This window comes from Dermochelys coriacea, chromosome 6, assembly GCF_009764565.3.
Source record: "Dermochelys coriacea isolate rDerCor1 chromosome 6, rDerCor1.pri.v4, whole genome shotgun sequence".
NCBI lineage: Eukaryota > Metazoa > Chordata > Testudines > Dermochelyidae > Dermochelys > Dermochelys coriacea.
The window spans coordinates 42,875,791-42,893,654 of record NC_050073.1 but is presented as its reverse complement, the minus strand read 5'-3'; the positions used below and the strand labels follow the sequence as shown (position 1 = coordinate 42,893,654).

The following is a 17,864-nucleotide window of genomic DNA, read 5'->3' as shown; positions in this document are numbered from 1 at the left end:
GAGACTCTTTACCTTAGGTGCCCAAGTATGTAGGTTCAGAACAGCTTAATTAAAGGTACTATGTCAGCCACATTGAATTTTCTTATTATTTACAAAAATCTTCTTTCATGTAATGATTTATTTCCTAGCTCTTTCCGACCTTATATAATCCCTTCCCTTCCCCATTATTTTTAACACAAGTACTTGGGTGAGTGGGAGTTAATTTCCTTGCTTTTCTGTCGCTTTTGCATCAATGTCTTGACGGTATCAAAGATATGCGTTAACATTATTTTCCACTTTAATTTGACATCGTAAGTAACATAGTTTCTTTTGAGTTGCAGTGTTCTGGATTTCATTGTTGTCTTGACATCATAATTTCATCTCTGTACGATGACACTGACATCATCCTACTTCAAATGAAGTGAGGATGTCACATTCTATTCAACTTGCCAACTTAAGCGTAACTCCTGTAATGGTGGTTTGGGTTCCAGCTAGGCACAAAAGGAATACTTCATTTCTTTTTAAATGAATGGCCATCTTTGAAAAGCCTGTGCAAATATAATTCAGCATGACCCGTGTAGTTTAGTGATTCGCCTATTTCTGGACATGATTAGAAAAGTTATGTCTTGCTGAAAAATTAATTTCTAGCAATTTTAAAACAAAAAAACTAGAAGATTGTTTGTTGTTCTGATATTATACTGTAAATGAAAAATGTCCATGTTGCTTGCCTCAAATATATTAATAATCAAACTCAATCATACATTTCTGTTGATGACCAGAAAACCATTTTGCTAGACCCTTCATTGGTATAACGTTTGAACTACACGCAACTTTTAAGAATAGACACTGAGAGAATATCAGATGTCTTAGAGAGATTTTTGTGGAGGAGGTTAAAGTTTAATCTAAACTTTCACTTTCTTGGTTAGCTATTTCATTTCTCAGTTGTCACCAGACTATGTAAATAAATGTGTCCCTGGCACAGCTAAATCGTTTGTAGTGGAATTTGCCTAGTGTGTGTATTGCTGGGCACTAGCCCTGTCATTGTGTAATATTGAGAATGTTGTTGCACTCTTTGTGTTTAATTAATATTCCATGCTGATTTTACATGCAATTAAGCATCTGTAACTATAAAAAGACAGCAGTAAAGACTGCTACTTTTATGTGTTAAATACTACCCCACTTGAATCTGAAAGCAAATATATTGTCTACACTTATGTGAAGAGTAAAATTCCATAATTACAATTATTTTATGAAAGTCTAGCACTGTCTTAATTGTTCAAGCATATCTCATCTAGCACTTTCTGTCATTTGAAAACAATTTATATTACATAGAAGACAATGCATGTTTTTATGCCACTTGTTTGTGAGCCTTAGTGTTCACTCTTCTCCTGATGCATCCCTAAGGACACAACTCAATAGTCAGCTTAGTTATGCCTGTTTCTTGTCAAAACTCAGAGAGGAGCAAAAATCTTCTCATTGTCTGTAGGATGACTCCTTCCAAGGTTAACCTTTAGACTGACACTGCCAACTTGCTGAGTTGGGCTGGTTCTGCATTCAAAAGGTACATTTTTCAGATCCCATCCTCCTTGGATGTTCAGCTCCACGCCTCTTTTTTATTTATTTATTTAATTACCTCATTTAATTAGGTTTGGGAATCAGTATGCCAGGAGACATTATCCATATGACAAGATCATCCCAGAGGGGCTGGGAGTCATACATATTGACTGTATTCTAGGTGGTGACAATCTGTTCTAAAGAAAGGAATTTGTCATTGTTCTACGGTAGCACTATGAAAATATCCCTATCTCCCTCCCTATCTAGTTTCTTTTGCGGTATTGACTCCAAGTTCAGAGAAAAGTTAAAATTAGTTTGACCTCAAAAATCTCCATTATTCAAAGACGTTCTTCACCTTCTTGGTCTGATGGCAGCTAGTACATGCTTGTTGTAAGTACGCTCAGCAAACTAAGACCAAAGATGAGATTAAGCTAAACACCCTCATAGTACATTCTAGAAGCAGGGCTTGCTATATAAATTGCAGAAATCTCCTCTGTTAAATCACCACTATATAGTGATCATATCTGATCCTAAGCAGAAGAAATCTAGGACTCCCTAAAGGAAGTTGTTTAGGGATAACAGAAGATGGTATATTGTTATGTTCCTAGCAGAGTGCTGTTTGAAATCTCCTAACCACTGCTCCGAGTGGGTGAAATTTTCAAAAGCACTTAAGTGATTTAAGAGCATATGTCCAATTTTCAAAAGTGATGTAGGCACTTAGGAGTCTAAGTGCCATTGACTTTCAATGAGACTTAGGTTCCAAAGTGTATAAGGCCCTTTGAAAATGATTTGAGGACTTCAATAGCTCAGACATGGGTGAGGTTTTTCATAGGAGTGGTGGGTGACATTCTGTGGCCTGCGCTGTGCAGGAGGTCGGACTAGATGATCAGAGTGGTCCCTTCTGACCTTAGTATCTATGAATCTATGAATCTATGAAAATGGATATCTTGAATAGTTTAGGTGCTTTTGAAACTTTCCCCCAATGGTTCTTATGAAGGTAATAGAGGCTATTTGCATGAGTGAGACAGGGCAGTGATTTTTAGGGGGAAATTATCAGACTTTCCCTTCTAGGTATAATTGACTTTTGTAGGGGATTTCTTCAGATACTTATTTTTGTATGGGCCTCTCGGTGATTAATGCAAAAGTCAAAATCTCTTCCTCAGAAATCTATGTTATCTTTCAAAATATGATTTAAGTAATCTGTATTTATAGATCTGAACAAAGGCCAGTCTAATATTCCATGCTTTAAAGTCATGAATTCAGTATTATCACAAGTACAATCCATTTCCCTCATGAAACAGTAGATAAAATGACTAATATTTTTTAGTTCTATGAAAGTTATATTTGAAGGTTCAGAGAAGGAAAAGTTAAGATGTGTCTGAAATTGGCATAATAATTTTCTCTGGGTTTTATTAATGGAAAGGAAGGGAAAAGGAAGCCCATCAATTCATGGTTGTCGATATGAATCTAAGAAAGACAATTTACAGGCAGGAAATTTCTTTAAAGCAGAGCCTATCTTTCTCTCTCTTTTTGATTTAGCTAGCAACAAAAAATTCTTTTTCTGAAGCACTGGTTTTCAGTCTATTATCATAGTTACCATTGTATCATTTCCTATAGATGTAACATCTGGGGTCTCAATATAATTGAATATGTAATTTTCAAGTAATAGTTTTTCAGGTGTCTAAGGCCAAATAATATATGTATAAAGTATTATACTTAGTCATTTTACATTCCATTTCATGAAGTTTTTGTTACATTCTCTGAACTTTTTTCACAGACTTTTTGGTGGAAAACCAAGTAAACAAGTTCCAATCACAACAGCTGAAAATATGAAAAATTCAGTGGTGATCTCCAATCCTCATGCTACCTTGAACCAGCCGGGTAATCTTGATTCTCCTTCTGGCAGCGGTATACTGAGCAGTGGGGGCAGCAGTCCTCTTTACAGTAAAAACACAGACATGAACCAGTCTCCGTTAGCCTCTAGTCCCAGTTCGGCCCATTCAGCTCCCTCCAACAGTTTAACTTGGGGTACCAACGCAAGTAGCTCTTCTGCTGTTAGCAAGGATGGCATTGGATACCAGTCTGTCAGCAGTCTTCATACCAGCTGTGAATCCATTGATATCTCTCTCAGCAGTGGAGGTGGGCTGAGTCATAACTCTTCCAGTGGCTTGATCGCAGCTTCTAAAGATGATTCTTTGACTCCCTTTGTCAGAACCAACAGTGTTAAGACAACTTTGTCTGAGAGGTGAGTAGGTTTAAATTTAGACTCCATTAATATGTACTATATGTTCATATCTTAAAAATCAGTGATGTGACAACTGTAACTAACATTTCATGATTACAATTCAGATTGCCATTCCTACAAGGTAAATATCAAATGATACTACCACACCATACAAAAATAGCCATTTCAACCAAGGAATTCAGTTCTGAATTACATTAGGTATGGGGATGGGTTCAGAATAGTCTTTCATTTGCAATTGCCACTGCTGTGGGACATTTTTAATTACTCAATGCTACCTCCTATTTGAATTTCACATATCTTCTTATCTTTCTGTATCAGCTGATCTAGTAGTGGTGTGCAATACACTCCACCAGCATTTTAATCTTGTCTTGAGAAGCCAAGTATTTCTGGTTAAAATTAATGAGTTTGTTTTAATAATATTTCACACAATTAGGATCTGGACAATAAGCGCTTGGATTCTGTGGTGATTAGTCTGTTATATGAACCAAAGTAGAACAGAAAATTTATTTCAGAGCAAACTAGAGTGCACTGTCTGTAGAAGGCAGTGTTTGAAACCTTGGAATTTATCCTTACCTTATTGTATGACTTTATTACTAAAACTTTGTTGCATCTTTGTAACAAAAAACAACTACTAAAAAAAATGTTCTAACAGTTTTTTGTTTTAACTCCTTCCCCTTTCTCTCCATTTTTCACGCTAATATTCCTTCTCTTGTTTTCTGTCTCATTGGACTTGTTCTTCTAGCCCTCTCTCTTCCCCTGGTGCTAGTCCCAAATTCTGCAGAAATACTTTACCCAGGAGACAGGACAGGTAATGCTGTCTCAAGGCAGTAGAATGCACAAAGGCTCTGGGTTTTGTTGCCCACATTTATAAAGCAAAGTGTCTTGTGAGAGATGGGCTCAGTTGAGACCTCTGCTGTGTTTGTTGTTCAGATGTAAATTATGACACATAGACATGCCAGTGAGAGTCCACTTAATTAAATCTGGGGGTGGCATACAGCAGAGTTGACAGATGTAGTTTGTGGGTTTTTGTTGGGTTTTTTGTTTGGTTTCTTTTGTTCCTTTGACAAAAGCAATTTTAAAATCCTGCAATTCATATCTACCATGATGAACTCTCACTAGCATTTCAGCATTCCTATGGCATGCTGCTTTTTTCACTGCGTTTCAGGCTTTTCACCTTTGTCATGAAGTTCAAGTGTTGTTCAGTACACTCAGTGTTGTAAGTCCTTTACTCCAGTTTGGTTCGTAGGTGTCTTGCAGGCTTGTGTGTGTGTCCTTTCTTGTAACAATGAATGCAGGAAGATGAGAGATGGTGGACATGAAGCTAATGACTCCAGCTTGCTTTTGCACTCTCTCTGATATGGCCACTCCTACATCTAGAAACTGACAATGATATTAGCTAGAGGGCTTGACAGTAAATTAATGTAATTAAACATGATATATTTATTTCAGTTAAAAGCAAACCCTCCTCACAAAATGAAAAACCAGTTGTCCATTTGCCAGTTAAGTGAAAATACAACACTTTAAATATTTGCTTTTTGCAAATGCTAATAGATTGATTTCACTCCTGAAGATGGAATTTAAGTTGAAATACAGAAACACTGAAAACTCTGTGCCCATTTGAAAAAGCAGCCACTATATTTACTTTGCAACTAAGGCTGTGTCTACCCTACAGCTTATGCTGACATAACTTATGTCACTCAGGGATACGTATAAACCACCCCTCTGAGCAACGTAAATTAGGCCGGAATAAGTGCTGGTGTGCACAGCGCTATGTCGGTAGGAGAGCTTATCCTACTGACATAGATTCTGCTGCTCGCAGAATTTTTTATGACCTCTCCCATCAGCAAAGAGTGTTTTCACCACACGTGCTGCAGTGGTGCAGCTGTATCACTACCGCTGGGCCGCTGCAGTGCTGTTCGTATAGACATGGCCTAAGTGACAGTAGTTGATTGCATTTGATCTGTGATGAAGGCAGAAGGAAATGGTATGAAGGCATCTTTTGACTTTGAGATATTATCAGTATTCACAAGTAGGTGGCTGCATACCTGCTTAAATATATATTTTTAAACGTTCATTTGAAGCATGTTCTTTTATTTTTTAAAGAGCCATTTTTGTTCACTATGAAAAGTGAAATAGCAAGGCCACCATTGTGAGCAGATGAAATTCATTAGCATGATACCAAATGCATGTCTGACACGATCCACACATGCCTACGAGGCTTTTTTTTGTTGTTGCATGTTGACTTAGATAGGGTACATCACTTTTTCCTCTGAAAATGTGATGCAGATGTTAATACTTTTCTCCTCGTCCTGATTTCCCTTTTGTTCTTCTCTGAAGTTCTTTTCTTTTAACTTTTCTACAGCGATCCACATCTTGATAGGAACACTTTGCCTAAGAAGGGATTCAGGTATTGGTGTTTCCACGTAGTATAACAGCTTTTGTTGTGGTTTTGGAGCTTTGCTTTGTGTTTCTGTTGTGGCTGTTCGTGGTGGTCTCTGCTTTTGCAGGGGGTGGCAGCAATCTTTCTTTCTTTCTTTCTTTCTTTCTTTCTTTCTTTCTTTCTTTCTTTTTAAACTCCTCAAAGAAGGCCCTTTTCCAACATATTTCTTTTCTTCATCCAGTGGCTTCACTGCTTGAGCCAGAACTGTGGCTTTTGCTGGCTGAATTGCTGAAAAGCATCTCATAAACCATCATTGGACTTGATTTGAAAGCAATAATTTGCAGCTTTTATGGCTAGTGCACTAAACTAGGTGTATCCATTTTCACAATGCAGTTCCTGTAACCATGAAGATTTATTTAAGAAAAAATTGATTTATAACATCTTAATGAACTTCTTAGGATGAAATTGAAAAAAAGCATTTTAAAAGTGTGTTTGCTTCAGAATACACTTTTAATGGATCACTAGAGAGACAATTTGTGGCCTGATAGAAAAAAATACAACCTGACAAACATTTAGTAAATATCTGTTCCTGAAATACCATTGATATGTACGGGGTATTAAAATCTAGAAAAAAAAGCACTGAGAAACATTTTTCCTCCTTAGTAAATGGAAGCAATTTTAGTGAAATTATTAACTTTAAGGCTACAAATTAAATGCTATAAATCGATGTTACAGAATTCATGGAAAATATCTGGCCAATTTAAAACATTTAAACTTTAGACTTGCTTTATGCTGCTTTTAGGATCACTGAACCAATGGCTTCAAATTGCAGCTGCAATTTATTCTGCACTATAAACACATTGTTCTTTGTGTCAGCTTTATCACACTGAGCTGGGTGATAAAAGCATTTGATAGAATGAAATTTTTGTGTAAAATGTGTCTATGGCTTTCAAATGCGCATCTAGTTAATAAACGGTATCTTTTAAGATTGAAACATTTGAGGGCCGAAGAGGTAGGTATTAATTTTGTATTATTTTTATTTTAAATAGGTGTTAAAATAAAGTGACTATTAAAGGCCCCAGTCCTGCAAAGATGTATGCATGTTCATAACTTTAAAGATGCGAGTAGTCCTAAATCAGTGACTATAACTAAGGCATAAGAAAAGAATGTACTTTTAAAAAAACTCTCTTGGCCAAGTTCTTACAATGTTAGTTGTTCTTAATTGGCAAACAATATTTTACTATATTTAATGCAATCTGATCACCTGTATGCCTAAATTAGATGTTAAATAGAACCTCAAATTAATATGGGTTATGTTTGACTGATTTTTTTTAATTTGAAGCCACACCTCTTTATAAAGAGATTAATTCCCCATAAATATTTACTTTCTAAGACCAGATGACATATCTTACAGAGATACAGAAACCCATAAGTAAAATTCCATTGAGCTTAATTGGGTGCTATTTTTAAGATAAAAGGGACAATAACATTAGGGCTATTTTTGGACAAAAGTTATACTGTTTGAGTAAAAACAAATATAGCTATTATTTACAAGCAATTAGACCTCATGTAGGTTTGGCCATTTTGGCTTTAAAAAAAAGTTAAAAGTATCTTGTCAGTTGTCATCTGTACCTGTTTGGCACATTTTATGACATTCTATCTATATATTATGTGACAGACCCAGAGCAGTGGGGTACAGGAGTCTGGTAGAAGGCAAATATACTGAACACTGGATGAATAGTTTTCTGTTCCCTGAGTGATCAGAGCAGGGGCTGCACTAGAGCAATCAGGAACCTGTTAGAACCAATTAAGACAGGCAAGCTAATTAAGACAGCTGGAGCCAATTAAGAGCATACTAGACTCAATTATGACAGGCAGACTAATCAGGACACCTGGTTTAAAAAAGGACCTCCCATCAGTTAGTGGAGTGCCTGCAAGGAGCAGGGTGTTAGAAGGCATGCTGCTGCAGGACTGAGGAGTACAAGAGTGATCAGGCTTCAGGAGGAAGATCCTGTGGTGAGGGTAAAGAAGGTGCTGGGGGGAGGCCATGGGGAAGTAGTCCAGGGAGTTGTAGCTGTAGCTGTTACGCAGCCGTTACAGGAGACGTAGACAGCTGCTATCCACAGGGCCCTTGGCTGTAACCCGGTGTAAAGGGTGGGCCTGGTTTCCCCCCATCTTCCCCAACTCCTGATCGGACACAGGAGGAGTTGACCTGGTCTGTGAGCAACACTAGAAGGGAAGGTCTAATTTGGAAAGGGATCTGGCCTGTTCCCGACCCACTATGTGGGACAACAGAAACTGTGGAGATTGTTCTCCATTTCTCCCATGCTGTCCAGTGATGAGGTTAGCTGACTGAAGGGTAGGTTTGAGCCTATAGCCGAAGCAGCCAAACTGAGGGCTGCCATGAACCTCTGAGGTGAGCAAATCTGCCAAAAAGCGCAGAACCCACCAAGGTAGAGGAGGAACTTTGTCACAATAAGCAAATACTTCTCTTATGGTATTTCAAACTGACATCTGTATCATTTCACATCTCTTATTATTATTATTATTATTAGATGTATAGCACTTACAGTGGACTAGTTACTTTTAACACAGGTATAAGAACAGGGGAGAAACCCTGGCCTGATTAATATCATTGAGAGTTTTGTTATTGACTTCAGTGTAGCCAGGATTAAACCCAGGTCCTTGGCCTGAAGAGAAGGGTAAACACAGTCTCCTTCATAATGATGTAATACTACGAATTCTGAACAAATGTGATATATTTCGAGGGGCCTATGTATTAATGTCTCCCTAATATGAATCATTGCAATACACATTGTTTAAAGGTCTACCTTTTAGTGGCTCCATTGATCTGAATCTGATTATAGTATGCCAAAGAGCCATGCTAAGGTACTTCAAAGATGAACTGAGCTGTTGAAATAATGATAAAATTGTGGTACAAACTAAAAGAAGCAAAGAAATTCCAAAGTAAGGCACTGATTCTGCAAACACTGACTTTTGTGCTTGACTGTAAGCGTACATGTGTTTGCCAAATCAGCTCTTAAGGCTCCTTCCCTTGTACTTACCCATTGCAGAATCCATAGTAAAAAGTTCCACTTGTTGAACTCCAGTGGAATGAGTTGGGGTTGGGATAAGAGCCTTAATTCAGAATTATATACCTTTTATATCAATTAGTCCTTAAATTTTATCTGAAGATTTTTTTCCCAAATAATATTTCTTTCGAGTACATTTTAAGATAAGTTTTGAAATAATTTCCGGTTTTGCAGGTACACGCCTTCATCCCAACTTCGTAGTCAAGAGGATGCAAAAGAATGGCTACGTTCACATTCGGCAGGAGGCCTTCAGGACACTGCTGTCAATTCTCCATTTTCATCTGGCTCCAGTATAACATCACCCTCTGGAACTAGATTTAATTTCTCCCAGCTTGGTGAGTAATTAAGTGTTATGATAATCAGTGTAACATAATGTGACAGGGTGTACCGGGCCTTTGCAGCTCCCTGCAGGAAGCCCCGCAGTCCTACTTCATCCCACCTCAGGAAAGGAGCAGTGAAGCTGCCTAGAGAGGCCTCACGGAAGCAGCCAGTCAGAGCCCAGCAGACACAGATAAAAGGAGCTGCAGGGCCTTAGCTGATCAGTTCCTGGCTGGGACCAGAGGGGCATGGAAGGGTGCTCCTCTCTGGCCAAAGCAGCTCGAGGGAAACCAGTGTGCGGTTCTGGCTGTATTTGCTTAAACTGGGAAAGACAGGACCTGAGAACTTTAACCCTGAGGTATGGCGTGAAGATAAGGAGCTAGGTGGGAAGAGGCACAGGGAAATAGCAGAGTATTGCAGTAAGAGGTACGTAGCTGTTGTTTATAGGGTTCCTGGGTTGGAACCCGGAATAGTGGGCCAGCCTGGGTTCCCCACCGGCCACCACTAAAGTTGTGTAAACCCTGAGAAGGTGACAAGGCTCATTGGGAACCCCAGGTGAAAGGCTGAATTTAAAGGGCCCAGAGCTGGTGCTGCCCAGAACCGGACAGGGCAGATAGGTTTTGTTGGACTTTTTGCTCACCTGGAAGAGTTTCATTTTGACTGTGAGCCAGCTGAAGGGCTGAGCCACTGAAGCAGGAGCAGGAAGTGCTTAAGAGGTGAGTGCCCTCTGTTACACATGTTATCTATTTTGAAAGTAGTGAATTTAACAATGTACCTTTCTTCTCACAGGCCCAAATGCCCTACCTAGCTCTGGGTACAGCATGCTACCATCTAGCTTCAATTCAGGAAATATTTATCTTGAAAGTGATACAATAGGCCTTTGGGTGCTGACTAGTCAGCACTGTTCTGTGGTGTGATCAAAAGTGGTACATCTGAATTGACCCTATTCAAAATGGTGCTGTGCGTATAATCAAATGCCCTACTTAAGCTATTCACCTAAACTTCCCTACATGCTTAGATCTACTTCATCTTTAAACTCCAGGCATATTAAAAAATGTGATCATCTAAGCATTTGAGTATCTTTTATCATTGTATAGACTTTCAGTCAGCTTATTCTGAAACCAGACAAAGCTTTATCCAACACAATCACAGACAAGCCAGTGGAATTTTAAGTTGGAAAGTTTACCATCCCTTCATTTGGTAACTTGGATTAAAATAAACACATTTTTAAATGGAAGAAATGTTAAAGTTGCTTAGAAGAAGCTATAAAATTCTGCTAACTTTAATTAAATGTACTAGCATATGAAACAAAGTAATTTAAAGTTCCCATAGTCTTGAAACTCTATCCAGTAATAGACTTGCTTTCAACTTAAAAGCAATTGCATAGTAATTCCCTGTTCATTTAGGGCCCAGTTTAGATACATAAATCAGTACTTAGGCTCTCAAGTTGGAACATCTGAAACAGGGATTTCAAAATATTTTATATAAGAAACAAATATATTATTATGTATAACATTTTATTGTCTTTAAAGATACATATACAATATATGCGAGTTTTTATTGTCAGCATTGTTCAGGTACTGGTTTTTATAGGCACGGACTGTTGCTGGAATTCTCACCTGACACTATTTAAAACAGTTTATTTTTCTGTGTAAGTATCCATTTGTACAAGTTAAGCTTTCAGTGTGGTGTTTGGGCAATTGTCTGTAGAAATCCTGTTATCACAAACACATCTGATGTCTGGTGCACCAGTTTAAAATATTTCTTAGTTAACTTTGCAGTTTATTTTGATGTGGAAAACATAAATCCTAGGAGGTGACATATATAATGTACTCTAAACAAAGGTTGTATCTCAGATAATCCGTAGTTAAGTTTTTAGGTTGTGTTAATTTTTAAAAATTTGTATGCCAGAAAGATAAAGCAATAATATGGGGGGAAAAAAAAGTTAAACCTATATCTGTGAGCTATCTGCATCTAGTATTTATGGAACAGTTTGTATGCTATGTGATTTGTAGAAATTTGCTTGGTCACTTATTTCCTGTGCAATTTTGAGCTCAAGCAAAACTGTCCTAGCAACAATTTGAATGCACTGAAAGAAACAAGCTATAAACCAGTCCAAAATAGTTTTAGTCAAATCAACATCTAAAACAAAATTCAAGATAAATAGAGAGAGGGGGTAACTTCCTAAAGTGTTCGCAGCAAGCAAGCTGCATCAGGAGCATGGAATTATATCACTAGTCAAGCAAAATCATATGACAGCCTTTGCAGGCTCAGAAAGTAAAAATGTTGGGGCTTTTAGCTACTTTGGAATTTACATGAAGATCAACTATATGACCATATTTCATAAGTAATGCAGCTACCAGAAATGAAGTTCATTAAGATGTTGTAAGTCAATTATTTCTTAAATAAATCTTCAAGGTTCCAGGAACTGCTTTGAAAAAATGAATACAGCTAGTTTAGTGAGCTAGCCATCAAAGCTGCAAATTATTGCTTTCAATCAAGCCCAATGGTGGTTTATGAGATGCTTTTCAGCAATTCAGCCAGCAAAATGATAGTTAACTTTATCCTCAATAGAAGAGGAAGGTGATTGATTTGGGCTTTATCCTTCAGGACATTTTGGTCTCAAGAGATGCCCTGCAAGGGAAGTAAACTTCCACTGACTTGAGTAGCAAGTGCTGACATGCAGGGCCAAACCCTTTTGGACACAGGTGTAATTATAACTTTTTTCAAAGAAAAAAGAAACTGACCTTTTGTAAGAGAAATATGAACCATATCTCTGATGATAAATGAGCCCAAAATACCAAGAGAACATAATACCAGATATGAAATCAATAGACCAGGGAGAGATAGGACTCAGCAGTCCAATCTTCAACTTGACTCCTAACCAACTGTTTCTCAGTCAGAGGAACAAGTGAATAGTAATAAACCTAATGGAACATCAGACTGTTGAGTGGCAAGTTTGGCTAATGTTATCTATTTTTTTTCTGCAAAATGACTGAATAATAATAAAAAACAGGCATGATTTAGCGCATTCCACGCACACAAAATCCAGAAAAAAGGTGGTCCTGGATGTAGAACTTACATATTCTAAACAACATTGGTCCTCACAGGGTATTTGAGGCAGAGGTAATATTTGTATAAAACCCTTGATCTATGTGTTCTATATGCATGCATGTATGTATATCACTCAATTGTAACTTACTGAGATCCCTTTCTGGAAAACAACAGTTAAAAAGTGCAGTACTATTATGAAACTAAAGTTCTTTGAATTTGTAACTATTCTTATATCCACAAGAAAATGTCAGTCTTTCTGAGAGCTTTGAAGCAAATACTTCACAAATCATGCTGTTTATGAAAAAGATCAGGGGTTCTCAACTTCATTGCACTGCTACCCCCTTCTGACAACAAAACTTACTTCATGACCCCAGGAGTGGGGACTGAAGCCCAAGCCCTGCTGCTTCAGCCCTAGGCAGGGGACCTGCAACTGCCAGCCAGGGCTGACGCCCTAGGGCTTTGGCTTCAACCCTGGGCAGTGGGGCTCAGGATTCAGCCCTGGGCCCCAGCAAGTCTTAGCCAGCCCTGGCAACCCAATTCAAAGGGGGCCCCCCTCTGGCATCCCAACTCACAGTTTGAGAACTGCTGCAAAAGATCATTTAAATTGGTTTGGGTTCTTTACTCCAGTTGGGGAGAGAACTATTCCAAATGAATTTAGAATTAATTAGTTCCTGCCTCTGTGGTGGTATTAACTTGACTGAACTTCCAGTGTAAACATAAAGACTCAAAGGCCTGTGCCAAAGCTGACCTTTTTATTTTTAACTTAATTTATATAGCTCTTGTATGAATTCACTGCATTGTAGGAAGGAAATTAAGCCACGAAGATATGCAGGCAGAAATTTATATCTGATTATAAGAAAACAGTCTTTTTTTCGGTAGCTGCACAAGAAATAGATACGTGAATTTCCTGTTCTACTATATATTCCTTACTTTTTAGCAAGCCCTACTACTGCGGTCCAGATGAGCTTGTCAAATCCAACCATGCTACGGACGCACAGCCTTTCCAATGCAGATGGTCCTTATGATCCTTACAGTGACACACGCTTCCGGAATAGCTCAATGTCACTAGATGAGAAGAGTAGAACTATGAGCCGCTCTGGGTCATTCCGTGATGGCTTTGAAGAAGGTAAATCCAGCTTTGAAGGCACTGCTAATGGACTGGAAACCATTTACATTCAAATCATTGGAAAAAGCTTCATTGACTTAAACAGGAATAGGATCAGGCCCATAATCCTTCCAATTAAATTATTTAAAATTGAATGTTGTTAAGTGTCAAGTTATTTTGTTGTACCAGTTTTGAAAACGAAGGAGAAAAAGAATGTAAGGCAGTATCCAAAGCCCATTACCATTAATGGAAAGACTCTCATTGATTTCACTGAGTTTTGGATCAGGCTCATAAAATGCGAGAAGAGAAAGACAAGCAGTTACTAAGTATCAGGGGGTAGCCGTGTTAGTCTGTGTCCACAAAAACAACAAGGAGTCTTGTGGCACCTTAAAGACTAACAGATTTATTTGGGCATAAGCTTTCGTGGGTAAAACACAAGTGCTGTTTTACCCATGAAAGCTTATGCCCAAATAAATCTGTTAGTCTTTAAGGTGCCACCAGACTCCTTGTTGCTTAAGCAGATACTAAGAACTTTGCTGATTTCTGTAGACATGGGTATATTGTCCAGCTCGTGTGTAAGATTGAAATTAACTAGAGGGATTGGTGGAGGCAAAAGAATAGCATATTTTAATGGAAGAATTTCAAACATGTTTTTTTTCTTCTGGGTGCATTTTGAGTTTCAGTTTAAACAGTTAAATCAAAGATAGGCCAATATGATTTTCTTTTTTCTCCCCTTTCCATAAACCTACCTTTCAGTGGCAACTAGTTATGTGTTTACTTCATTTCATATTAACGTTCAGAACTATGATACAGAAGATTTAAGACAAGTATGTAATAAGAAGCCTAAAATTTTTAGGAGTATAAGAAAAAATTGATTGCATGCAGATTGAACTATGCAAAATATTTTGCCATAACAAGATTCATATTGGACCAAAAGTAGTGGAACTTAATATACAGGCTGGAAGAGAAAAACTTACTATTAGTACTGCAATTTCTTGAAATGCAAGCATGTTAATCTTTTAAGAGGTTACAATTAAATTTTAGGCATTTTCTATGGTTAAATTTCATTTTTCAGGATACATTATGTTACTACAGTAGGGATATGGTAGCATGGAGTTTATGTTCATGCAAAGATCCTTTGGTATCTGCCCACTACCATCCCTGTATCCCCAAAGCCCTTCCCTCTTGAAGAAAACAGCCTCTGAAAATCTTTACAAAATAAATTATTTCCTGGGCCGGTTGCCCTTTCTGCCTACAGGCTTTGCTGTGGGAGAGTACAACATCATTAGGTCACTGAGGAGACACACACAATCCCTAATGGTGAAATTCTGGCTCCACAGAAGACAATGGGAGTTTTTTTTAGTGGGGTCAGGATTTCACTCAAGGGTTGATAAAGACTGGTAGGTTTTACTTAGGATCAGATTCTACTCTGGATTTATAGTGGGGTTACTCCAATGATACTGGTTAATTACTCCACAATACAATCATGTAACCAATCTGAATTTGGCCACTAATCTTGTATTTTGTTTCTATTATTACTTTTTGTCCCAATCTTTGGGTCTCGCAATATGGACTATGTCTGTTAACCTGAATGAGAAGGAGAATTAAGGTCCTAATGATATTCCCATTCAACACTCCTTACTAAATTCCTCCTCAGGCAAAAAATACATCAGTTTCAGTGCAAATTATGCTTCAGGAAGAAGCAATGAGTGGGTTCCAAAGGGCCTAATTGTGCTTTCTGTGAGGTCTTTAGTCTGAAGATTGAAATACAGCCAGTGCACATATGTTCTCAGTCAACATGTTAAAATGTGTTATCTCCATAGGTGCTGAATAGCTGCTGCCTATTTGAAATGGAATTCTTTTTTTAGTAGGGCCATCCTCGGGTCAAATTCTCTCCTCAGATACAGGTGATAATCTCCCACTGGCTTCAAGTCACTCACTCAGAAGGCCTAATGAATTGGTGGTTGTTGTTTTATATGAAAAATTATTTGAGTTATAGGAGCCAAATGATTTTTTCCTGTGTGAAGGCATTTTATATAACTCTTTCCTTTGGGTAGCATTTTCAACTTACATCTGCAAAGATTTGTCTTACAATAAAAAGTTTATGATGGATGATGCAATTTTGTTTGCATTCTTATGAAAATATGCTCTCAGTAGGTGTAAAATCTGCAGTGAATACTCTGTATATGATTCCACTATGTGCTTACTGTATTGCAAACAGATATACAATTTGTTTATTTTATCTTTCCTTTAGTGCATGGATCCTCTCTCTCCTTGGTGTCCAGTACATCATCTATTTATTCAACGGTGAGTGTTGTGAAATGTAAACCTTCAGCAGGAGCCTGCTGAGAAATGTAATATTAAATATTATTTTGCAGTTGTATTACTTTTTTAGTAAAACAAATTAATTGATTGGACCAAGTGCGCTAATTGCTTTTTCCGTGTAAAGAGGATGGCTTTTTGCATGTAAACATAAAAAATGTATGCTACATATGTAAGGTATTTATTTTTTATGTTCCCAAAAAGGTGTTAATGGATGTTTATCACAATACTCATGTTAGCCTGATAGACACTAATGGCCCAGAAACAGGAGTTAGTCTCTTAAATCAGCAATCCACAACCATTCTAAGGAAGTCTTCATAGAAGGGACATAATGGATAGTCCTGGTCTTTTTTGCCAACATCACCCACATTGATTCAATAGATAAAGCCATTTCAGTCTGATAGTTTAGTGATCTGCTAATTCTCTAAGTAGATCTTAATGTAATGGATTTAATGATTGCAAAGGAGACATTACTTCTCATTTTGCCAAGAATTTTTGTATTAAAAATCTTAATTGCATAGTCTCTTAATAATCTGACATTAAAAGAAGATTTAATGGTATTTTGGGACAAATAATATAATTATAGTGTTTTTTAAAAAACACTATATTAATTTCTTCTAATACTTTCACAAAAGCGTCTTGCTTCAGAATATGTAACATTAAAGGTTACTAAAAGAAAATATATCTGAATATCTGAACTGACACTCCAGTCTTTTAAAAACAATGGACAACAGTGGAATCCGGTCATTGTATTAATCGAGGATCACCTTACAAATTTGTATGAAAGTATGATACAACCACACAAATACCATGCATCCATATTTGAAACAAACCTATACTTAATAACGTTATCTTTAGGGGCATGGTCCTGCAATTTTTATTTAAGCAAATAGTTCCTTTCAAGTTAGTGATACTAGCTGCATGAAAGAGTTGCAGGATCGGGCCCTAAAACAGAACATGTTACCTTTGGTTTAAAAAAAAAAAAGGGAACTACAGCTACATCACCTTAGATTGTAATACAATTACATGAAATTAAAATTCACAAATGACTAGATTGTAGAGCCCCTAGTCAATTATTTATATAATTAATCCCATTGAAAACGATACCACTACATAAGTAAGTGCTCACTATGTGAATAAGCCCTTCACCTTCTCCTCTAAAAGTAATTATGGTCACAATGAATGGTGCATATAAATGTAAGATGTATATTATTCTAACCACTGAATATAATAGGCTTTGGGGGGAATATTAAAAGTTTTAGAGTATCAGAATTACGGCTAGTAAATTTAATTTCCATCTAAACCGTGCCAAACATGTTCAAAAATACAGACCTAAGATAATGGATTTAGATTGATATAATGTCAAAGTTTTTTAATGGTGGTACTCATTGGAATTATTCATGTGAATAAAGTTGCCTGCAAACACCTACGTATGCTGAATGAATAATTACTAAATAAGGACTCCTATTTTGAATTTTATTTGTAAAAAATTTGACACATGCTAGTAATGAACTATTGTAAGTTCCTCATATGTTTTTTCCTGATTTTTTCTTTTGTTGTAGCCTGAAGAAAAATGCCAGTCAGAGGTAAGGAGCAATATGGGTTTTGTAAACATAAACTTTCAATCTAGACACTTTGCATGAGTATTTTACTCCTCTAATTCTATATGTTACAGTACAATAAACTAATCTTTTAAATACAATATTTAGATTCGCAAGCTACGAAGGGAGTTGGATGCATCCCAGGAGAAGGTGTCAGCTCTAACAACTCAGTTGACTGCCAATGTGAGTACAATTCAGAAAAATGGAGGCTGAT

The 17,864-nt window shown here is 37.3% G+C and overlaps 1 protein-coding gene across 10 annotated transcripts in view; it reads left to right on the top strand.

Moving 5' to 3' along the window:
- The window catches only part of NAV2 (neuron navigator 2), a 642,916-nt gene that overhangs the window by 586,287 nt on the left and 38,765 nt on the right, over positions 1-17,864 (top strand). For 7 of the 10 annotated variants that reach the window (XM_038406029.2, XM_038406028.2, XM_043516356.1 and 4 more), the window contains 8 exons: positions 3,311-3,778; positions 4,521-4,586; positions 6,141-6,185; positions 9,425-9,585; positions 13,560-13,748; positions 15,982-16,034; positions 17,612-17,635; positions 17,759-17,833. In XM_038406029.2, the coding sequence (XP_038261957.1) occupies positions 3,311-3,778; positions 4,521-4,586; positions 6,141-6,185; positions 9,425-9,585; positions 13,560-13,748; positions 15,982-16,034; positions 17,612-17,635; positions 17,759-17,833 (1,081 nt within the window). The remainder of the gene's footprint in view (positions 1-3,310; positions 3,779-4,520; positions 4,587-6,140; positions 6,186-9,424; positions 9,586-13,559; positions 13,749-15,981; positions 16,035-17,611; positions 17,636-17,758; positions 17,834-17,864) is intronic. The other 3 variants (XM_038406026.2, XM_038406025.2, XM_043516355.1) reach the window with 2 other exon arrangements.